This window comes from Rhinopithecus roxellana, chromosome 20 (assembly GCF_007565055.1).
Source record: "Rhinopithecus roxellana isolate Shanxi Qingling chromosome 20, ASM756505v1, whole genome shotgun sequence".
Classification (NCBI taxonomy): domain Eukaryota; kingdom Metazoa; phylum Chordata; class Mammalia; order Primates; family Cercopithecidae; genus Rhinopithecus; species Rhinopithecus roxellana.
This window is the reverse complement of record NC_044568.1, coordinates 12737415-12762557: the sequence shown is the minus strand read 5'-3', so window position 1 is coordinate 12762557 and position 25143 is coordinate 12737415. Positions and strand designations below refer to the sequence as shown.

Sequence of the window (25143 nt, the reverse complement as noted above, 5' to 3'; positions counted from 1 at the left end):
AGCGCTCCGAGGCAGCGGGGACAAAGAGGACCGGAGCGGGAAGGGGGGCGAGGTGGGGAGAAGAGGGGCCCCGGAGAGGGGGAGGCCGCGGCGGGGGTGATGGGGCCGGCGGGGCGGGGTGGGCGCGCCCGGAGGCGGTCCGGGCCGAGGAGCGCACCGGCGGGGCGGGCGGCGAGCCAGCTGCCCGCGGTGGGAGGGGCGGAGCGGCGGCGGCGCGGGGAGGGGACCGGCGGTGGAGGCAGGAGGGGGAGAAGGAGGGGAGGGGCCGGGCCCCTTGTCTCCGCGGCTCGTCTCCTCAGTCCGCCCGGGGAGGAGGAGGAGGAGCGGGGCTAGCCGCCGCCGCCGCCGTCCCAGCCTCGCCCAGCGCACCTGAACTCGCCGCGCCGTCCCGGGCCCCCGCGCCGCGCCCCGCGCCCTCGGCGCCCGGCCCGCGCGCAGCGCTGTCTCGGTGCCCCGGCGGGGCGCGTCCCCCGGGCCGCCTCCCGCTCTCCCGCGGCTCGCGTGGCCGCGCCTTTGTGTGCGGCGGCCGCGACTCCCGGGCTCCTCGGGCTCCGGTCGCGGCGCTCCTCCGACCGCGAGTCCAGCGCGCCACCCCCGGGCGCCCCCGACGGTGGATCTAGCGGCGGCGAGGAGGCGGGTCCCGGCCCCGGCGAACCCCAGTCCCGGCCCCCGGCCCCGGGCCCGGCTCCGGCATGGATGTTAGGTTCTACCCCGCGGCGGCCGGGGACCCTGCCAGCCTAGACTTCGCACAGTGCCTGGGGTACTACGGCTACAGCAAGGTGACCGGGCCGGGCCGGGCCGGGGGGCGGGTGGGCGGGGGCCACCTCCCCATCCCGGGCGCGCCCGGCGCTCAGGCTCACCGCCTGCTGCACTTTTCTTTGGCCTCTTTCCTCCCCTGTTTACTCCTTTACCTTTGAGCCTTCGTCTCTGTCCAGCTCTCCCCGCTTCTGTTTCTGCCCCATCCCACGCCGCTTTTTGTCCCCCAGCCGGCGCTCCCCTCAGCCTCTCCGCTCCCTCCCACCTCCCCGCCAGACTCTCCTTTGCTGCACCAAAGAAGCGAAGAGAGCCCGAGGACTAAAAGAGGGGCTCCTGTGTGATTGTTTGTTGCTGTTATTAGTAAACACGATCACAGCCCCCCTGGAGTGAGTGGGGGGGGCAACGCAGGGGGTCCCTGATCTCCTAGTCCGATGATCTTGCCCTCCCCCACTCCCAGTCCTTACCTCCCCCACCTACTCGAGAGCCGGCCTCGGGGCAGCTTACGGACGGAAAGGAACAAACTTTTGAGTATGCCTTGGACAGGGGAGTGGGGTAAGTGGTGGGACCCCGCAGGTGGCCTTTGCTGCCCTTTCGCTAGGGCTCTTTGGACCTCGGAACCGGGGTGCCCGCCCCTCCCCGCTTAGCGTAAGTGGCTTCTCTCCTCTCATTTTCTTTCTGGGGCGGGGGTGGTAAGTTTTGCATTTCGGGGAGATCGGGATTGGAGACCTCCACACCATACCCTGGAGTCACCTCACCTTCTCCACCTCCCCCTGCGCCAACTTCGAGGACCGAGCGTTCCAGGTGGCTAGGTGGACCTCAGAAGGGCAGCGGGCGCCCCTCGGAGCAGGGAGGCGGGCGAGAGTCGCAGCCCTGGTACCCGGGCCGCGCGGAATTCCCCCCCGCCCTCCCACCACCACCACCACCACCACCCCTCGGTGTCCTCTGTCCTCCCTGAAGCCCCCAACGCCGAATTTGCCGAAAACATCACCCTGAGGGCGAGATTCAGAGAAACAGCCGGGCTCTGGATGGCCTGTACCTTTTGAATGTGATTTTCTTTACCCTTCCTCCTGCTCCTCCCTCCTCCCTTTTTCTTTCAAATCGTAGTTTGTTTATGATTGCTTGGATAACAGGAGGAAATAAGGAGTCTGCTAAAAGAAAGGTGCTAAACAAAACTAATGAATAAATAACAGGAAGAGGAGGAATTGCATCTAGAGTGAGGAACAGTTTGCTGTGCCCCGTGGCTGATGGAGGCTCGTGTTCCTTTCTATTTGTTTATACTCCGTTCCCAACTCCAGTGCTGAAGTTTGTAAAAAAACATTAGGGTCTCTCTTGCTCGCCTTCCAGTGTCATCATCGCCCAGCTCCGCGTCTGGCACAGAGGGGCCTCCCAACAAATATAGATCGAGGGGACTTTATTCCTTGTGCTTTAACCCTTTGGTGGTTGGAGCGTTCCTGCTCTCCGCATTCTAAGGGCTACGCTAAGCATTTAAAAAGAGGCAAGAAAAGGCCGATCGCTGGAGCCAGAGTTAAGGATTAGTTTGTGTCCTCTGATTTTGGATTTACTCAGGTTATTAAATGCTTTAAAAAGTCCCCCATGTATGCTCAGTAAGGGACTTAGGCAGCCTAATTAAGTATGTAGTGTTTCTGAGAATCCACCTAATTGTTCCAGTGGGGTATTATTTTTCTCCTTACAACTTAGCATGTGGATGCAAGCCTTGTATAAACTGGGCATGCTCTTATTTTTGGAAGCCATTACCTTGCCTAATGTAACTCCTTCTTTCTCTGATTTAAGATCAGCAACACTCGAATGACACCAAAATAGAAACCTATTGTACAAATGCAGTGACTGCAATGCGTGGCAAATCTCTGTTCACTGGGATCCCAAGGGTACTTCAAGGGACCAGAGGAAATTGGGGGTGTTTTGTGTATGTCTCTTTTTTATTTTCTGAGAAAGGCTATTTTGAGTCTATTTAAGCTCAGAACATTTATTTCAGGAAGGGTATATAAAGCTTGAAAACAGACATTATTTATTGAGATGCTTGTTCAGCTTCAGGAGTGTGGATGCAAGTTGGCTTACTGTCGTATTTTCTTAATGCAGCTATTTGCCTGAAATAACTTGCTTTCTTACTTATTTAGCAATCTGATCGTCATCAGTGCTCTGTGTACCCAAGTTACAAAAGTTAGACATAGCGCTTAATATTGGTAGGAATCAAATTATACTTATTTTAAGGGATGTTTGTATTGACTTCCTTGCAGGTAAAAATATAACTATCTTTAAACTGAGCCACAATACTATATTTTGCTACTTTTATTTTCAGAAGTGAAAAACACAATTTAATTTTCCATAATTTTTCTTTACAGATAATATAGTAGAAGAGGAAGTAATAACTTTATGGGTATAAAGCAGCAAGTGCTAATTAAAGGTTTATAGCATTTTGTTTCACAGCTAATTTGTGTGTCTGAAGTGGTGCTGTTCAATATAGGTTTATACTGAAAATGTAAAAACTAGCATGTAAAGACGTGCATTTATTTTATTTGAAAATACTCAAATTATTAATTAATCTCTAAAGACTTAACTTTTGATGACATGTATTATCTTTCTGGATAGGAAATGATGGATTTCAAAGAAAGTATGTTTCTGCCCTCTCTTGTTTTAATGACCATCTGGGAAACTTTAGAAGAAACACAGAACTCTTGGCTCTAGGCTTAACAAGTGAAAGTTAGCGCTTATCTTTAAATTTATTTACAAACCGTGAATAATAGGGTTTCATTCATTTCTCTCTTTAACAAATGACCAGAGTCCTTTGTATAAATTATATGCATGTGTATTATCTTTACATTCTGTGAGTATATGGATCCTTTTCAAATGTCAGCGCTCATGAAAGTGTACTGTGTCTATGGAGAATGGATGAAAGAGTTTTGTGGGTTCAAAAGTCATTGCAAGTAGGAGAATAACTTCAAATAAAATATAGCCAGGATCATTAAAATCAGTTAATAATTCATGAACCAGCCACTGATGTATAAACTTAAAGTCATCACTGTTTCCTAAGGGCTAATTTCCATTTTAATTTCAAGTAGAAAGTTGACTGTTTGAACATTTCTTTTTCTGGTGTGGTTAACAAATTAAACCCCGTATATTAAGAAATAAAAACTCATTATGTTACTCAAATGAATTGGTGACTCTTTGACTATATATTTGTAATTTTTCTTTCCTGAGTTCATTTTGTCTTTTCACCAGTAAGAAAATAATACACAGAATATCAATTAGCAAATATAATTTAAGTAGCACTAATCTGAAATCCAACATACTCCAAAATCCAAAACTTTTTTGAGCACTGATGTGACGGTCAAAGAAAATGCTCATTGGAACATTTCAGATTTCAGATTTTTGGATTAGGGATGCTGAACTGGTAAGTATTATGCAAATATTCCAAAATCAAAAGAACCCCTAAATCTGAAACTTCTAGTCCTAAGCATTTCAGATAAGGGATACTCAACCTGTAGTTGTCAGAATTCTGCCATCCCAAAATAAGATACTGTATTTAATGTAGGTGTGAGGTGAAATCATATAGTGAGTTATTAACGAACTTGGACTAAACTCTATTTACTAGCTATTTCTGCATATTTTTAGGGCTTTTCCTTTTGAATTATGGCTATTGACCTCTCATCCTTACGTAGATCAGTGCTATGTTGTTTTTATTCTATCAGTCCCAGACTTTGCTTTCTAATTATTATGTGTATTATTTATTGATCACTCTGCTTAATTAAGACATTCTTATATTAGTGCTTTGACTCCACCTGATTGGGCTTCTGCCTTGGCTAGCTTGAAGGGCAAAAGAAACTGAAGGGTAATTTGTCATTTGTCCATCTTCTTGGGGATCATGGTGGTTCAAATTGAGAACATATTGAGAGGGGAATTTGATTGAAACTCTTCTTAGATTGAGAGATTCCTATATCCTATCATGACAAGTCTTCACGTAAGATATTGAAGCCACATTGTGAAAAAGAAATAAGGTTTTTCTAAGAGCCTTAGACCAGGGAACATAAACTCAATTGTCTCTTGGGGGGGACAGTAAGTTAGCCTACATGGAGATAGGGTTTGTGGCCAAGTAGAGAACATACCCCATTTAAAGGGGTAGCCTTGATCAGCATTAGTAGACTGTTGCCCTGCCAACATTTGGGCCCGATATCTCTATACTTTACAATTATTTTTTCAAGAGGATGATAATCTGGGTTTTTATGTGAATTATCATGAATTTTAAATGTTGTAATAAATTAACAAAAAATAGTTAAAATCATTATGTGGGACCCTCAAAACTTGCTTGTGTGCTGATTCTTGCACTTCTTGTCTTAAATTCATGTGTAGATGAGGATCCAAACATAATTTTTTAATAGTCATTTATGGTTTATGTGCAACTATGTGGACAGTTCTACTCTCATGTCCAACTATGTAGACAGTTGAATAGAATAGAGTAGAGCTGCATAAAGAAATTTGTGACACCTGTGAAGACTAGACTTACCACAGAATGGTTGGCTTCAGGTTGGTACCCAGGGCCTTTTTAGAACCTTGGCAGCTCTAAGCACTATTGATCTGAGCTCCCCTCCACGCCCCATCAAACATTAAAATGCATCCACTTTCCTGCATTTAATCTAATGTGATATGATACCGTATCCGAATTGATATGGATCCATTGACATATGTTTACATTTTGTAAACATTTAGCTTCACATCTATTAGTTGTAATTTTGTAGTTTTCTGGTGTTGTGTGGCCAGTTTATTTTTTTCTCATGTTGTTGTGGACCCATGAGAAGCTTGCAGTTCTAAGTGTGTGGTCTATAGTGATTAATGGATAAAACAGTCCTGCTGCCCCTAACTAGAGGTCCACAAACTCTTTATTTGACCACTCCAGATGCTGGGCTATTGATGAAGACCCTGTGCTCAGTAGAGACTAGCATATAGTTAGCCAAAGAAAATTAATTTTAGTCATTTTAAATGAAGTCAGTGAATGTATGTGGTCACAGTTTTCAAAGTATGTGTCGATATTTCAAGGAATCTCTACTTCATGTCACAAACTCAGCTGGATGTGAATCCACTTGAAAATTTGTTTAATCTGCAGAGTATTAAAACAACCTTGGTTGTCTATATCTAAATAACTTTGCATATAAATCTGGATTCCAGCTTTTCTTTAGAAATGTGAAAACACTGAACCAATTTCCTTGTATGACAACGTCTGCTCGGTGTCCTTCAGATGTGCCTGTACCCCGTAGTTCATCACGGCCTACTTCACAGCCTGTCTTATATTCAGACCTTTGTAATCCTCTCGGGTCCTGGAGGCTTCAAGTTTGAAGACTTTGATTAAGAGGAGAAGAAACTAAAGGAGCAACAAATGATGCTCAAACCCAGTAAGGTTACTATCACCAGACAAATTGCAAATCAAGTGCACCTCATCCTATGTAGGATAGTAGCTGAGATGGTAAAAAGTAATTTGTGATAACTTTGTAGAGCAGTGTTTCTCAAACTTCACCATGCACAAGAACCAGCTGGGAGCTTGTTATAACACAGACTTTTGGACTTTACCCTTGGAGGTTCTGATTCATGGGCCCAGGGCTGGGCTCCCAGGCAATGCCAAGGTTGTGGGTCTGTAGACTACACTTTGAGTAGCACATCATGCAGAGGGCCTTCTGTGGTAAGGTCAAGAGTTTGCTCTTTCTAAGTTTATCAGTTAGAGTGCTTTGGGCTGCAGATAACAGAAAAAACGGTGGCATAAACCATAAAAGACACAGGTTTATCTTCAAAGAAGTCTTTAGGTTGGCAGTGCTAGGCTATCTTGGATGGTTCATTGATGTCTTTAAGAGCCCTTCTTTGATTTTCTTTTTATTCTGCTGTCCTTGGAGTTTTAGCAGTCTTCCCATGGCCACAAGTTGGCTGCTGTAGCTCTGGGTGTCACATCCTCACATGAAAACACAAAATGAGAAGCAAGGTGATGGTGGTGGGAGTGGCAGCAAATGAGTACTTTCTCTTCCTCTACATCTGTTGGCAAGAAGGAAAACTTTTTCCACTAGACCCTTCCTTTTATCTTACTGGTCAGAAGTGGGTTGTGTACCAACCCTAGGCCACTCACTAGCAAAGAGGAAGATTACTGTGATCAGTTTAGACCAATCCAGCATCATCCCTGAGGTTGGGCATTGCCACATGAGTGTAATTAATTAGTGTTACGCTCTGTTAGCAAGGAAGAAGGCTGTTGAAAAGACAGTCAACAGTGTCTGCATCTGAGTGCATTTGAAGAATATACATATACACATACATATTTTTTGAAATGGAGTCTTGCTGTGTCGCCCAGGCTTGAGTGCAGTGACCATGGCTTATTGCAGCCTCGATTTCCCAGGCTCAAGAGATCCACACATACCTGTGGTCCCAGCTACTCAGGCCTCCTGGGAGGCCTCTTGAGTAGCTGGGACCCCAGGTGTGTGTTCACCATGCTTGGCTAACTTTTTCATTTTATTTTTTTTGCAGAGACAGGGTCTTGCTATGTTGCCAGGACTGGTCTTGAACTCCTGGTCTCCAGTGATCCTCCTGCCTTTGACCTCCCAAAGTGCTGAGATTACAGGCGTGAGCCACTGCGCCTCGCCTGAAAAATGTTAAGTGGACTGATGGCTTGGTTAGAGTTTTACTTTTGTAAAGATGGATCTGACCTTTTGAGTAGATTGGTGTAGGCCCCGGCAAGAGTAGGAGAGACTGGGTAGGATGCCATCACCCAGTTGAGGTAAGGTATGGGAAGGATTTGAATCAAGGATATGTGAATTTGGATGCAAAAGAAAAGAAAGCACTAAAGAGAACCTCCCGACTTGGGAAGGCAGAAAGAGGAAGCAGAAATGATTGAGGGTGTTTGAATTTGGGGCCTGGACGAATGGTAAGACCTTGAGTGGAAGCAGAACAGAGAGAGGAGAAGCTGGTTTTGAGGAAAGATAACCAGATAAAGCTCATTTTGGATATTTCAGTGGTATATTCTTACAGAGTCATGCACTGGAACTCAAGAGAGAGTTCAGGGCTGAACAACCAAAGTTGGAGTCTTTCTGTTTGTGTTAAAGCAATGGAAATGAATTTGAGTCCTTCAAGAGGAAGGCGACAGGAAAAGCAAGGACAACATCCTTGGACTTGAGGATTGGCTGGTGTTGCCAATTCAGCTTCCCAGTCAGTGAGGCAGTAATTTAGGAAGTAACGTGAAACTCGGAGAATTTGGAAATCCTATTGCACCATTAAAAACAATGACATAAACAAGGAATGTGTGTTTGTGTGTGTGTTTGCATGATGAAGCATCCTTTCTCTCTTAATAGTTGTTTGGAAGGAAACATTCTTAAGTGGTTATTAAGGGGGAATGATGCGAAATTTTCAATAACATAATTTAAAACCATATTAGCCGTTCGTGAATGAAAACATTTATTTTTCTGGGAAACGTATTTTTTTGGGTTTTGTGAAATGTTAATGGTGTCATAACTATCTTAGAGAATCTGTTTTGAGTATGGTTAATAAGAAAGGATAGGATTTTTGCTAAGTATGCTTACAAATTCAAATATATTTTGAAGGTGGATTTAGTGCTCTAAAAAAAAAAAAAAAAAAAAACCCTGTTTAAAAATATAAGGAGTAGAGGCTTTCATTTAAGGTCTGCATGAGCTTCTCACAGGTTTAATCTTATCCCTTTGAGGTAGATCGTTTTATTTTCTTTGTTTCCTAGGTTTGTATCCTTAATCTCTTCCTCAGGGAGGCCATGTTCTCTTAAATATGTTTCATGCTTGTGTAAAACACGCCAGGCCCTGGAAAATGGCCCTTCTTGTATGATTAACATTCTATCTTTAATCTTAATTCAATTTTGCTTTGTTTATAAAAGAAGAATTTGAAGATACACAAATGGGCTAATATGAAGACACATTTGAGTTTTTACTCTAAATTCATATTTGAATGATCTACACTCATTCTTTTGGGGGAGTGAGGTTTTAAGCTGGATCCTTCTATTCCAAATACTGAAAATTTCATGTAGCCTTATCTACATTGACTAAATTGTTTATGCAGAAGAATTATGTCAAATATGGTGATAAGAGTGAGTTTTAAAATTGAATTTATTTTAAATGGATGTAGTATAACTACCATATTGTGGGATTTTTTGCAGCAATTTCTACAGCTAATTTGTAATAAGCAAGGGATTTACTGTAGAATAATAAAAATTCTACAGTTTCTTTAAAAAATCTCCTAGGTGTAGGAAGTAGAAGTTCAAAATGCTGACCTGACTAGAAAACTTTTATGAAATATGTATGATTGGTTGGAAGTTGATCTTCTTGCAAAAGGGGATGAGTTAAATCTAGAAATATCGAACAGTTAATAAAATATACTCGGTAGATCCTTCATGCCGCTCCTTGATGCCAACTTATCTTTAATGAGAGATTCAACCTTTATTATTTGACTTATTTAAAAAATTCTAATAAAAAAGTTTAATGCAAAAGTGGTTAAAATGATTGTTTTAGTAAAAATGCTTTGGTTGCAAGTGAGAAAAAGACTTCAGTGAAACTGAGTTAAATAGAAAAGGGATTGTAAGTTTTGTTTCAGGCATAGCTGGATCTAGAGTCTCAAGGGATGCTATCAAGACTTTCTTATATTAGCTCTGCTTTCGTTGTTTTCGTTTCTTTTTCTTTTGTTTTTTAAATCAGCCAGGGTGTACTCAAGCAGTGGGAAGTTGTCCAGCAGCAGCTCCAAGTTACATTCTCACAGCTCAGCCTTCTCAAGAGGGAGAGATGCTTTCTTGCTTGTTTCAGCAACTTTTCTGGATCAAGTCTTATTGGATAGACTTGGGTCCCATGCCCAGGCTCATAGCCATGTAGGCATGCCAGTGGGGGAGCTGGACACTGGCATCTTCTTGGAAGCCACACGAGCTAAGAGTATGGAGCTGTCGTTCTTTGGAGGAAAAACAGTGCTGATGTCACAATGAGAGAATGTGGGTGTAGGATAGGAAAGCAAAGTCCATTGAAACTGCTAACTGGAGTGAAGCTTGATAACTTTGAAGATTTCTGAAGATTTCCACTGTCTATGTTTATTATTATTCTTTGTGGAAACCAAAATGAGCCTGTGTTTATGTAATGCAGATATCATAAATATTGTTTATATTAGGAATGCCCTTCTTGTTGGGGCTGAGATTGGATGTAGTCTGCCTTCAAGAAACCTATAGGTCACCTGGATATTCTATGGATATGAGATTTTCTCTTTCCATGGTGGGAGATGTGGTTGGTTGAGAACAAATTGTGGAGACACTAGAATGGTGAAAGATCCTAGGTTGTATTGAGTAGGTACTAGTAAACTACGTGTATATGTGTGTGTCTTGGTACATTTGCATATGTATGTGCTTACATACATATGTGTGTGTGTATAGGTAGAGGGTGACATTTTGAAGTGGGGCTAATGAAAAGATATTTTCAAGACAATGTCTGAACATGTGTGAAGAAGAGATTAGAGAGAGAGTGAGAGAGCTATTGAATGATGGATTGGGTGGTCAGTTGCTGTTGGAACGAAGACTGTAGATAAAGGAGAGTTAGCCCTTAAATCCTTAAATGAAGGCTTGGTAACTATTTATTTGCAATAATAGGAAAGAAACAGAAGATGACAGAAGATTCACATATATATATATAAATATGTGCACACATGTGTATATATATGTATATATGTACACACACCACTGCACTCCAGCCTGGGAAACACAGCAAGACCTTGACTCTTAAAAAATTCAAGAGTTAAGGAAAGGGCCAGTGGCTTGGACTGCGGGAACAAGATTCTCAGTGGCTGTATGGATATAGAGTAAGAAATATATATTGTACTATACACACACACACACACACATATATATGTATAGTGTATATCTATTTCAGTAGAAAAGATGTTGGGGAAGAGAGGAGAGAGAGAGATAACAATATGTATGGGCATGGGAATTGATTGACAAGCCTGAGATCTATCCCTGTGTACTTTTCCTACTTCCTCTTCTTACCACTCCTCCCCTCTGCCCTCACTTCATGTGTTTTAATGGTACCAGCCTTCATCCCATCTTTTTGAACTTGTTGTTCTCTCTGTCTGGAGCCCTCTCCCCAAATGTCTGCACTTGGCTGGCCTCTTCTCAGCATTCATGTCTGAGCCCAGATGTCACCTTCAAGTATGTCCTGACCATATAAAAATATCTCAATTTCTAAAATATACTTTCCCCATCCCTCTAATTAATATCTCTCTACCTTCATAATTTTGTTCATAGCACATACCCCATTTGAATTTCTTGATTGTTCATTTATTCATCTGCTCCTTGTTGATCTCTTTCCACTGAAATGTAAACTTCCTGAGGGTAGGGGATGTGTTTAATTTGATGCACATGGTACATCTAGCATTTAGAGAAGTGTCTGGCACATAAAATGTGGTAAGAAGTGAACTAGAGATGAATAAAAATACTGTTGAGCAGAAGATCTGGTTGTAGTTTAGTATTTGAGTGAATATATGTTGACATACCATGCGTCAGACACTTCTAGGCAACAGGAATGCCACAGTGAAGTCTCTTGTCCATTTTCAAGGAGCTGGACTGCAGTTGTGATGATCCCTATTAGAAATGTTTAAGTTTACATTTTATTTTTAATTTTTTAAAATCAGTATTTGATGTGTTGGTGGCAGCAAGAGAACAATGGATGTGAAGATGACTTGGTGGCAGATTTTGCCTAGGCAGGGATGAGAGAAGAACAGGAGTTGAGGGAAATGAGGTATTGAAGTGACTGCTTTTAATCCAAGTATTCAGGCCATTGAAGAAATTTTGGTCAAGGAATAGGAGGCCCCCATAATAGCAAAGAGGGTACATTAGGGTTCAATGTACATGTAATAGAAAAAGTCTTGAACAGCAATGTCTTAAATGAAGTAGATATTCATTTCTTGTTTCCCTAACCAAATCTAGAGGGAAGTAGTCCAAGGCTAGTGTGGGGGCCTCTTAAATACTGAAGAGCCAAGCTGCCTCTAGCTATCCTGTGACCCTCATCCTTATGGCTCAAGGTTGACCTCCAGTCAGCCTCCATGGTCCAGCCAGCAAGAAGGAGGAAGGGGATTGAGGTGGATCAAGGGTAAACGAAGGTTTCCAGAAGCTGCCACATGTCACTTTGCTTATATCTCACTGGCTAGCCTGCATCACATGGCCACACCCGGTTACTCAGGAAATGTATTTTATATTGTGGCTGGCCATGTGCCCAGTGAAACTCTCAATTACTATGGAAGGAGTGGGTGGAGAGGAAGCGACACCAGGTAGTTCAGTAGGTGTGCTGTGCATGAGTGAGTGATGGGTGAGGTCTGAGAAACCCTTTTGGGGTATCTCAAAGTTTGAAATTTTATGTATTTACTGTAGTGTTCTTTTTTTTCCTAAACTTCAAAGTTTTAGTTTTTATGTGCTTCTTGGAGGATCCTCTTTTGGTGACAGAGATACACTGTGATAAGATTTATATCTTTCCGGGCCTTTCTTCAGTTTTGGGATTTTATTTTGCGCATGCAAATACCCAGTGATTTATGTTCTTTGCAAGAACCTCATATCATTATGTCCTAATTTTAATTGATTACCTGCATTTTAGGCCCAAATTTCTCTTCTTTTCAAAAATTTTCCTGAGTTTTTATAGCACCATTTATCAAGTTCCTGCTCTTGGTAACAAAATTTTGAGCATTAGTTAATATTTAGTTGATATTTTAAAAACCAGTTTTTAAAAAAGTGATGTTTTTCCTTTTTGATCAAACCTAGTTTATTTCTCGCTCCCTATATCCCTATATCCACTGAGAATCTTGTTCCCACAGTCCAGTCCACTGGGCTTTTCCATTAACCCTTTTTTTTTTAAGAGTCAAGGTCTTGCTGTGTTGCCCCAGCTGGAGTGCAGTGGTGTGATCATAGCCACTGCAGACTCAAATTCCTGGGCTCAGGCAGTCCTCCTCCTTTAGCTTCCTGAGTAGCTAGGACTACAAGTGCTTTAGTATTTGGGTGAATATGTGTTGACATACTATGCGTCAGATACTTCTAGGCAATAGGAATGCCACAGTGAAGTTACTTGTCCATTTTCAAGGAGCTGGACTGCAGTTGTGATGATCCCTATTAGAAGTGTTTAAGTTTACATTTTATTTTTAATTTTTTAAAATCAGTATTTGATGTGTTGGTGGCAGCAAGAGAACAATGGATGTGAAGATGACTTGGTGGCAGATTTTGCCTAGGCAGGGATGAGAGAAGAACAGGAGTTGCCCAGCTAAGTTTTAATTATTTTGTAGAGATGGTGTCTCGCTATGTTGACCAGACTGGTCTTGAACTCCTGGCCTCAAGTGATCCTCTCACCTTGGCCCTCTGAAGTGTTGGAATTACAGACGTGAGCCACTGCACCTGGCCAACCTTTGACTCTTTATGTAACCTTGACTATGAGGACTTGTCAGCTATGCTTGCCACTACTACCTAATCTCCTCCGCCCCCTTTTCTTTGCTGGTGTATTTTTTGTGTCAGCCTTAGAGTTTCATTTCTCAGCTTTGGGATAAACTGTGTCCATTTTCCTTAGTAAAAATTAATGTTGCCTGACTGTCCCTGGGTCTTTGCTGCCGAATTCTTTTCATCTGTTTATTCTTTTGGGCATTGTCCACAATGGATATTCCAAGTCTTTCATACTCTTTTCCAGTCCCAGTCAAACCAACTTACCCTCATTTTAGAGGGACTCTCCAATCTTTTACTTACGAAGAATTTGATATTATCTGCCTTAGATCTCTCATTTGTCATCCTCACCCATTTAGGGACCAGTTCTTTCTTTCTTCCAGACCCAGAGAGGGCAGTTTCTGCTCTGGGATAAATCCTTCCAACAATCCTTCCTGCCTGTTGAATATTCTTGGTTCTGCAAACAGCTCCCATCTTTCCTGTCTCTTGCCTTTCTACCTTCGAATATGCCCAGATGTCTTCTGACTTCCACTGTAGATTTTCCAGTCTTCGCTTTGAGTGCTACCTCACTCGTAACAACTTTTGCTGTCTTCTCATTTGCATCCACATTATTATATGCTACATAGCTTTATTTACCTCTTTTTTCCTCTTAAATAAATCAATGTGAAATTAAGACTACTGCAAATGGAAAACCTGATTGCTTTCCACACATAAAAGAAAATCCTAAAAATAAACACAAAAGGGGTGTAAACAGTGTTTTTCAAATCTCACTGGAGACCTTGCTTGCCTAAGGCTCTGCTCTCTGTTGAACTCTGTTGAAAAGGGAGATTTGCAAGTGTTAGGGAGGTAGGTGTGGAAGATGGCTTAGCACCAAGCCAAGACTTTGTCTTATTTTTTTCTGGGGGCTTGAAAGGGAATTCAAAGCAGAATGACTTTCTCAAGATGTCATTAAATGCTCTTCAGTTCCTTGTCTTTGTACTTCCTAGAGCAGAGCTTCTCATACTTGAATGGCACATGGGGATCTGGATAAAAGACAGGTAATAGGTCTGGCGTGGGCCTGAGAGTGAGCATTGCTTACAAGTACGCAAGTGATGCTGGCATGGATGGTCCCTGCCACACTTGTGATTGTAGGGTCCTAGAGAAAGGACCATTCACATTTACACTTTTGTCCAACTCTGTTGACCTCGTCTTCAACATCCCTCTGAATGTTTCTTCAAGCAAGTAATCTTTACTTGGGGTTCCATATCTTTCCCACCCAGGCCCTCTTCAACACTCCATAGACCACTTCTATTCCTTGTTATGTTACTGACACCATCTTCTCACTCTTCTCCAGCAAGCTCTGCCTTGACAGATCAAACTTCAATCATTCTTGCAAAAATACTAGTGCCTTCTCTAGGCAGATGCTCTGCTAAGCCCAGTGCTATACCTCCTTGATGAATCCTTGACTTCTAACCCCACTTTTATCCTCTGTGTCCCCTGCCCCCATGTTCCTGGTTCCCTGATATTATATACTTGAATGTTTCTGATCGCCATTGCCCTGTCATCTTGTCTAGAGCTTTCCCCCTTCTTCCCAGGGATTGGGAATGTCCTGCTAAATCTTGACCTCTTACTCCTTTGCCTCTGTATGTTTTACACTTTTTAGGCAGACCTGTGTTGTTTGTCTCAGTTATCAATCACTAGTGATAAACCGCCTCTAAACTTTGTGACTTCAAAAACACATATTTTGTTTGTGATTCTGCAAATCAGCAATTTAGGCTGGGCTCAGAAGGGCAGTGCTTCTCCTCTTCTGGGTTCTCTTATGTGTTTGCAGTCAATTGCAGATAGGCAGGGAGGGTTTGCTTCAGGAGGTTGGCTGGCTGTCCACCGGAGTCCTTCAATTCTCTGGCATGTGTCTTTCACTTCCAGCATGCCAGCCTGGGCTAGTTCATGATGGCGGTATTCTGAGACAGCAGGAAAGTACACAAGAACCCTTGAGTCCAGGCCCAGAAATGGCACACTGTTCCTTCTACTACATTCTACTGGCTAAAGCAAGTCACTGGGCCAGCCCAGGTTCTCGGGGAGAGGACACAGAATCCATTTCTTGATGGGAGGAGCCACAAAGTTACATTACAGAAGGGCATGGATAGACGGAGGTGTGGAGAATTGTGGCCATTTTTGCAATCTACCCCAGGGTCTCAAATCCTCATCTCTATTGTGATCTACATTTCTCATCTCCTGCATAGTGGCTCTCTCCAGGCTATGACCGCTCCCTCTCTGCCGTACTTTCAAATCCAGCATAAGCCAGAGGGCAACCTGCATCCCCACTGCCCCCCAAACTCCCCTTTGAATATCTATTTTTTTCAGTGCCACATCATTTCCAGGTGCAAAACTTCAAAATTAATTTAGATTACTTGGTTTCTTTCATTTCCTTAGTCCAGGGAGTCTTCATGTCTTCTTAATTTTCCTTCTGATAATCTTTTTCTTTTCTTTCAGCCGTCAGTATCCTAGCCCAGGCCTTGCTCCCTGCTTGTCATCTTTTCTCACCTTCAGTGGAATCTATGCTTTACTTCTGATTTAATCTTCTAAAGGATAGCTTAGACAGCTATCATTTTCCTTCTGAACACTTCCAATGTCTTGCTTTTGTTTAGGGCAATGCGTTCTCAGATTTGCCATATTCATTTCCACTATATCTACCTATCACTGCTATTATTTATAATTTTTTACATTGACCCATTTTTTAATTTGTATCACCATTGCATATGGCGACCCTGTATTGCTTGCAATGTGTAAAGATTACCCATACAATAATTGCATAGCTATTAAACTTTAAAAAACTTTCTTTATATATCACTTAAGTTAATCCAATATGGATAGTAGACACTGGGAACACTGGCCTGCAGGGTAAATTGCTATGTCCTCTACTTGACATTGAACACCCTCCATATTTAGTATCAAACTTACACCCTTAAGCAAAAATAAAATTCCTTGGAAAACAGCTGGTGAGTTTTCTTAACTGTTTGAGTTCTGCTCAGGGTCACTATTGACCGTCATTGCAGTGGTTAGATCAGCACCACAAACTAGGATTGCCTGCCTTTATATTTTTGCACCTTGTCTGGATATATTCGTTGTTTTTAAAATAGCTATTGTCCGTGTGACTCCAAACCCATTGTTTATAATAAATAACTTTCTTGGTGGCATAAAAGCCTTGCTCTGTCTGCATTAATAACTTTTCGAATATCCTCCCCAATCCTGGCTTTGGCTAGCGATTTCTAATTGCCAATGGGGTAAAATAATATATTACATGTTCCTCTTTTTACGTCTTGTCTCAATCCTAGATTCCTGTAAGACACTGTAGTTTTGACTATACAGCTTTAATCATCTGAGCCTTTCTTCATAGTTTAAACACTGAAAATAGTGGAGCTTTAAGCAGGTACAAGATGGCAGGTGACAGTGTTTTCCTTCCTCCATGTTTTTCAAGGCTGCATGATTATTAGGGTGAAGCTTGTGGAAGTCCAAGGCAGAAACCGAGTAAAGGAAAACCTAGCCAAGTTAAAAGCTAGTGAGATGAATAAGAAGTGATAACAGAAGACCAAGAAGAGTGTAATAGATGGGAGTGATCTAGAAGATTCTTATATAAGGGAGAAAGACCATTCAGTTGTGGAGAGGGAAAAGAGAAGTATAGTTAAAAAAAAAATGGGGCCAGGCATGGTGGCTCATGCCTGTAATCCCAACACTTTGGGAGGCCGAGGCAGGGCGTATCACCTGAGGTTAGGAGTTCCAGACCATCCTGGCCAACTATGGCCAACATAGTGAAACCTCGTCTCTACTACAAATATAAAAAGTAGCCAGGCGCGGTGGTGGGCACCTGTAATCCCAGCTACTCAGGAGATTGAGGCCAGAAAATTGCTTGAACCTGGGAGGCGGAGATTGCAGTGGGTTGAGATCATGCCACTGCACTTCAGCCTGGGCAAGAGAGTGAGACACTGTCAAAAAAAAAAAAAAAAGGTGGGGCATGGGGCAGGGCAGTTCAACCCTAAGTTAACAGATACATTTGATGACAGACAAAACTCATGGCCTGATTTCAGTTGCACATTAAAATTTCCATTGTAACACTACCCATACATTAGAATCCGACTTCCTGAGATGCTTTTCCTGATGATAAAAGTTGCCAATATATATAATGGTTTTGACACAGGATTTTTGTCCTTCTTGAAGTCTCTGCTGCCCCATTTGTGTTAATAAAATCTATTGGAGGAAATAATATATCTAAGGAGAATGGCCTGAAGAAGATGCCATGCTTCCATTCATCCAGATAACCTAATTTGTTGAGAGATTTCTGCCAGACTTGTGAGAGAGCTGAATGCTCACAATGGCATGTTATGTGGCACCCCACTTCACAGTTGCCTTCACAGGCCCTCTCTGCTTTATTGAACTGCACACTGATTAAGGCTTCACTTTGTATTGAGAGGACCATGAGTAATAGTTTCATGAACATCATTTTTTTAAAAAAAAATTCTGTTTACAATGTATGGCCCATTACACCTCATGGTGTCTTTTTGGATGATGATTTACAGAGAATCTTCTTAGGTTACTATATCAAGAAGAACTGAAAAAAATCCACTTTGCTGTATCTTATTGGGTACTAATCTTACCATTCTTGTTCTTTCTTTGCATTGATGGCCAAGAAGCTTGAAGTCAAACAGGAAACCCATTAAGTAGCTGTCTCAGGCAGTAGGATATGCATTCCTGTGTGCTGGCCATCTAGGCTTTATTATTTTCTCAAATTTACTTTTTCCTTGTTTTGATTCACCTATTACTTACCTTTTAAAAATCAAATATGCTTTTAAAAGTCACCTCACTTCCTCTGTACAGAAAGACAGGCTATGAATAAATACTTAAAGTACTTATAAGTATAATAACTATGTTTGTATAGTGTCCAGGCTACTATTCTTATCGTTCTAAAAGGGAAATTTCCACATTAAAAAAAAATAAAGCCTACTATGTCAATATTGTAAAACTAAAAAACAAGCTCTTATCTCTTCTTCTTTTAGTCTTTTTATAAAGGTGGATACAATTCTTTATTTACAGTACTTGCTAGAATTTGTTTCTGATAGGATATTTACCCCTAGAATTATAGAATCTACTGAAATGATGAAAACAGGAAAATTAGTGTACTCTCTGAAACTTTAAATTAATGTTTGAACTCTCTTATCATTCAAAAAGTATAAATTCCTGAAAGTTGACCTCCTGACATAATCAGCATTGATCTAGATTTTACCCAAAGACTGTACGAAGGTTTACTTGGCATTGGGGGTCCATTGGACTAATGGCCAAGTTGTCATCTGGTCCACACGTAAATCCCATGATCCCTGAGTTAGCTCCTGAGTGGTTGCAAAGAGTTTCTGCACTCATGCAGGGCATTTGTCCTTTGAGAAAGTGGCCGTTTTAGCTTCAGGAAGCCTGCCTGGTGGCTGGTGCCACATGAGTCCTGCTCAAACTGAGAGAAGCAGTTAACCTCTTATAAAACCAGCCACCCTCTTAGATTGCTTTCAAGTGGCTCATGGCAATACAAATGCATTTCACCATTGTCTTGGGGTCACTAGATTGTTTAATCAGTCTCTTGAATATTGGGAAACTTTTGGTAACTTTGGAAAGCAGACTAATTCCTTCCCCCTTGGATTGGTTCTGCTTATCTAAGGTTAGACTCAAGAGGTCTGATGGGTTTCAATGACTCCACATATGAAGCTGTTGGCCAGCTGGCAGGGTGCGAGAGAGAAGGGCTAGGGAACCAGGCAGGCTGCCTGGTTTGAACCGGGGTTCCACCATTTATTGGCCCTGTGATCTCTGGCATGTTCCTGAGCCTCTCAGCATCATCATTTCTGAAATGGAGTTTTCACTCTGCTGGGTGCTGGACAGATGGTGGTGAAAAAGAACAGATCAAGTCTTGCCCATAGCGCACACCTCCTAGGGGGTTATAAACCCACCTACTCCATAGAGTTATTGCATGTGATTAATATACTTACCTTCTAGAGTACACTAATAACATTTGTAACATAGGGTCATTGTAAATATGGACTGTAACTCTGTATACCAAGCATTTCATTAATGTTACCATTATCATCATTATTATTCTAAAATATTATTAACATCCTAAGATCAGGTCAGTTTTTAACATGTGCATAAGTTGCTGAACATAGACTCTGGGAGAATAATCCTACTTCAGAATATTTTAACAAAACTATCTGAGGTCACTGTAGATGACCCCGCTGTTCTTTGTTTAATGTATAACTTAAGCAGGATTTCTTAATCTCAGCACTGTTGATGTTTTGGGCCAAATAGTTCTTTGTTTTGGGGGACTTTCCTGTTTATTATAGGATGTTTAGCAGCATCCCTGGCCTCCACCCACTAGATGCCAGTAGAACCCCCAGTTATGACAACAAAGTATGTCTATAGATATTGCCAAATGTCCCGTGGTTCAGAACCACTGAGCTAGAAGAATATTGTGGAAAACTTTCTGGTTCTGTCATTTAGAAAGTGCTAACTGGGATGAGTTATTCCTTTGTTACAAAGGGCATTTATCTAAATATAGGGCAGTTATTTCTCTAGGGCCCGATGGAGCTAAAAGGAGCCTCCATCATTGTGTTCCTCAGAATAGCTAAGAAGGCCAGCACTCATTCTGAGGAGTAGATAGTCACCAGGGAAGGAGGCACCTGGATCAGGTAAAATAATCTACACCTGTTTCAGCACTTTGCAAATGTTTTCTTTTTCCGTCTCCCTCTTTCTGTTAGAGAATATCTCTAGGTTAGCAAAACTGTGTTTCAAACTTACGAAACTGTGTGATCTAGCGGATTAAGAAGAGAAGGTCTTTGTTCATTCGAGGAAATAGTTGTCCTTCAACAGGGGAATTGACTCAATTGGGGACCAGCTGTGTCTCTGGGTGCTTGAACTAAGTCACAAAACTATTTGGGAGGAATTGTTAAAATAGCACCAATGACTGGTTCTGTGCAACGATGATATTAAAATAATAAATAGAAGCAATACATAAAGGATTTTGATTTCTTGTTCCATTTCTCCTAATATTGTGGGAGCACACTCCGGTTCATTATTTTGTATGTTTGGTTGTTCCTAGTATACCTGCTAGTTTTTTCTTTACTTTTACTTTTTTAAATATTTTGTAATCTTGAATCACATGAACCTCGAGCTCTGAAGTCTTTTTATTCATTCATTCCTTAAATATTTATGGGATGGCTACTGTGTCTGGTATGGAGTGCACAGAGATTTAAAGAAGCAATTTTGTCCTTCTAAACTGTGATTTCCAGAGAGTAGTGACCACTGTGTTTGGTTTGTTCGCTGCTGTGTGTTTAGTACCCAGCACTGTGCCTGGCGTGTAGGAGAATCTCAATACATAACTAGTTATGAGATTTTATGCTAACATTTAGTGTTCTTTGCTTAAAGATTTCATAAGCTGATTACACATTTTTGGAACAATTGACAGGATGTCTTAAGAAAGTCTGTAGCAATTTGTTTAAAAGAACACATTCCAAGAAAATGTATTGTTGTAGGCCAGCGTTTCCCAAGCAGTAAATTGCAAAGACTACCTGGTTAGAGCCTTCCCAAAGCAGTTGTCACTGTGACCCTCTTCTCTCTACTAGGCCTGGAATTCCCAAAGGAAAGGGGAGTGCTGAAGACAACAATGTCCCCTCTCTGGCTCTGATCAGGGTTTTATTGTCAGGAAATCCCCCCTTTCAGGGACTTCATTGTCTGTATCCTCTAACCAGCCCTCCCCCACCACCCCCATCCCATGCCAGCTAGCGATTTCAAGGCTTTATGGAAATGAAAAGTTGCTCTTCTTCACAAAAAAGATTGGGGGAGATAAAGTGATTAACACTTATTTTGTTCAGGAATCCATCCGAGCTACCATCCTTGAACACTCATTTGGGTTGTTGGAAGGGTAATCTCTTTCAGAAACATTGGACAGAATTGACCAATTCATTATGTATGTAAGTCTGCTTAAGAATGTTTAATTCAGTGTGCCCTCATCTCCTGGCTTCGTAATCTCCTGCCTTGGCTATTCTGTTCTCTTTGAGTTTCTGCAACTCATTTCTCCCTGATTATTGAAGCTTTCCCTGGACATTCCAGGCGGGCTTGGTCGAATCTTGATGAATAGATTTATGAGGGAAAAAAATACCATCCTCTTTTATTTGGTTATTGATGACCAGATTGTTCTGGGGTAATTAAACTTGGGAAACTACAAATTTAGGCAGAAAAGTATGAGAATACTTAAGCCAATGGGAATGTCAGGGAATATTTCAAAGGCAGTGGGAAATTCTTATAATAAGTAGCTACTTTGGACAACATGGGCAGTTCCTGAACAGCCAATTCTGGAAGATCTAGATTAAAACAAACAAACAAACCTTTAGTTCTTTGTGGACAGAGTAATATTTGCACTATTTAAAAACAGGAACAAGTAAGTAATTTAATTTGGGCATCTTTCAATGTGATATATTGCATATTTTTTTCCTAATAATTTTCCTTTGGGGTTCATTAGGCAGGTTTCCATTAAAGTACATTATCACTGCTACTACCCATAACAAGGAAGAGAAGGAGTGACAAAATATTGGAAAATGTTGGAATGGTGTGTGTGTGTGTGTGCATGCACGCATGTACGCTCTTGCATTTTGGCATGTGCACTCTATGGAACTCAAATGGACTTCCCAATGTTGGAGAGGAATAGAGGTGTGAGATGAGCCCCTCTTTTTAGTTATTGCCTTTGTAGTTCATGCCCCAACTGTCTTTGATAGCAAAGATGCTGTGGGATACAGTGATAAATCCTTGACATTGCTCTTGATTTGAAATTAGTGTTGGCCCTCTGAGTGTAGATGGTAATGTTACTGATGGCAGGATGCATGCTCTTAGCAAGCGTCCAGGTACCCAAAGTAGCATTCGATTATCTTCTTTTGTATGTGCTTTATTGTCTTAGTAATTTAGATAGGCACTCAGGACTCCACATAAGGTTTTCTTCCATTTCCTTTCCAGTAGGAGAACTTCAGGAAAAAAGGACAGAGGAAAAGAAAGAGAACCCCCCTCCCCAAATGTAATTAAATGGATCTTTAGTATGCTAAAAGAAGATACATGGATAGGCCTCCACCCACAAAATATCATCAGCCTTTGCACTCATCAGAAAGATTCTCAAGTCGTTTTATTTACTGTACCTGATTAGATTGCAATGTAATCAGCACAGACAAAACATGGGATTGTCAGGTTCTGCAAATTTATTTTTTAAAAAGCAGCAAAACAATGTTCTCTTTTTTCCCTCAAATATCTTGCCTTTCAGGTTTTTGAAACCAGAATAGAACAAAGTAGGATTTTATTTTATTTTTAAATAATGATCACTCTAACTCAAGAGACTTTCTGGGAGGTTACCACCACAGAAGAACGTTGGGGTGGGTGAGCCAGGGAGGGAAAACAGCATCATGCCTAAGTGTGGAGTTGTGAAAAGGCAGAAAATAGGGGTTCTCAGAAAGGAGACCCAGAGAGGAGGGTCGAGGCCAGATTTTGAAAGGTCTTGCCTGTCGTGCTGCAGTTTAGGCTTTATCTTTTAGGCACTTTTAAGCTCAATGTGCTTCAAGGGCCATGCTGCGATTTCTGTTTGGATGGTGGCTGAAACTGGGGTGAGGGATGGACTGGGGAGAGGAAGAGAGGGAGGAGTGGCCATGTTCTTGTAACAAGAGTGAGTTCCTTTCAGCCCTCTGTGGGAAGGGGAGGGCACCGGAGAGTTCATTTCCTTTATGTCTTGTTCAGTGAATGCTGAAATCTTCTCAATGCTCATTAAGAGACTTTGTAATTGAGTACACGTACCCGTGGTGATTGGAAACCATTTGCATTTACTGCTCCATACATGTAAATCATAGTAATTTTAGGAAGAAAGAATTGCAAACATCTAAAAAATTCATTTGAATTCATTTCTCAAATTCCATTTTTAATATATCCTTTTCTTTCAGGCAGTCTAAAATCTTATCAGAATTATTTTTTAAAACTGAAATAGACCACTTTTAGACCCTATTGGATTCAGTGAGTTATTAAATTTCACATCTTCCAGGGTTTATTTTTTCTGATGCCATAGTTCAAGATAATGTTTTTTTAATACTACTTGCAGAATTCTAGAGATTCATAATAGCTTATGACATCTTAATGTCCACAGTGACATTCCACTGGTCATATCCAACTGTGATAAACAGCTCTATACTCTATAAAAGACGACAGTCACTAAGTAAATGCAGAAAGATGCAAACAGCCCCTCAATCTCGTGAATAATGTTACAGATCCTGAATGTTAATTTTGAAGAAAACACATGCTTAAATTTAAAGTTTATGTCTTCAATTCACAGTTCTTTTATTCTTCCAGGAAAAAAAATCAAGCAGCTATACTTTAAATGAATTTAATGAACTGCAAAGACTGACATTTTCACTATAAAAGTCACACTTCATTTAATGAGTAGTTAAATATTGATGCTATATTAAAATACAGGCAGAATAAAAATGGCACAATGGATTTCAAAATAGGAATTCAGGGTTCTTTTATGTTGAAAATTTCATGAACTGAAAAAAAGTCTTGTTCATCAGAACGTCTTCATAAACACAAATATTCCAGTGAAATAGAATATTAGCCTGCAGTATATAAATCCACATAGATAAACTGAGGTAAGTCTTCCCCTTTGCTGTTTGGTTCCCTGTCAGTCTTTATTCCCACAGGATTCATTGATGTTAAACGTGGTTCCTGTCTTCAATGAGAGGGGATGCTGAAATTACAGAAGATGGGGAATCTAGTTTCCTTGGATTGGCCCTCCTTGAATAACAAGTCAAAACAATTAGATGTCGATGAATATTTGAGAAAAATAAGTAAGCTAGGTCCCTGTGACTCCTGTGCATGGAGCTCTCCAGTGGCTCCCTGATTCATTCAGAGGAAAGCCTGGTCTTAACTCAGTGGTGGACATTGTTTCCTTGACCTCGTCGAGGCCTGTCTTGCTTCCCTCCTGCCGCATACACAGCTCTTCTTGATCACTTGGAAACCCCTGGCACACTCCCACCTCAAGGCCCTGGCCTGTTTACCTCTGCCCCAAATACTGTTGCTTCAGATATTTTCATGGCTCAATTGTTCATTGTTTTCAAGTCTTTCCTCAGATGTCCCTTTTCTCAGGGAGGACTTTGATGGGCACCTCATTGCTTTCCCTGATACTCTCCATCCTCCTGCCTTGCTTCCGTTTTCTCCAGGTACTTACCACCATTCAACATTCCCTCTGCCTTATTAATTTCATTCTCTCTCTCCTCCATGCTAGAACATAACCTGGTGAAGGCAGAGATTTCTGTCTCTTTTGTTTGTTGCTTCATCTCCAGTGTCCAGGACTGTGCCTGCTATAGAGGAGGCCTTCATCCAAGAAGTGCTTGAATAGCACATTATAAACATGAAGGAATGTGTGTTTTGAGGCAAAAGTGGGATTTGCAAAAAAGAAACAACAACAACAAGTGCTTCTCATGGTACTTGGAAACAGGGACCAGATAGGAGAGACACTTGGATTGTAGACTTGGGACCCATCTGCATAGATAGGGTGACCATCTTGTCCCAGGTTTCCTGGGACTCTTTCAGTTGTTGCATTAAAGACCATGTCCTGGGAACTCCCTTGCTTTTCCAGTGGGACAGCTGTCACCCTGCACACAGAGGACACACTTAGAGGCCTTAGAGTTTGCAGAAGGATGGGCTCACAAACCCCCGTGCCATAGGTATGAGGAAGATGGTGCATGACTGCAGCTGACCTGTCCCTTTGTGTGAGACTGTGGGAGACCAGGCTTCTTCAAAGGAGGTGGTTGCTACTCTACTCTGCCTGCCTCGTAGCTCTAGGGAATCATAGGGTAGTGTTGTCCGAGGTCCTGATTTTTCAAGGGGAACCAGAAATTTTGATT

At 41.7% G+C, this 25143-nt stretch overlaps 1 protein-coding gene across 1 annotated transcript in view; it reads left to right on the top strand.

Annotated features, from left to right (window-relative positions):
- Positions 1–276: 276 nt before the first annotated feature.
- The window catches only part of TOX3 (TOX high mobility group box family member 3), a 108908-nt gene continuing 84041 nt past the window's right edge, over positions 277–25143 (top strand). The window contains exon 1 of the mRNA XM_030925017.1: positions 277–779. Within this exon, the coding sequence (XP_030780877.1) occupies positions 693–779 (87 nt within the window). The 5' untranslated portion in view covers positions 277–692. The remainder of the gene's footprint in view (positions 780–25143) is intronic.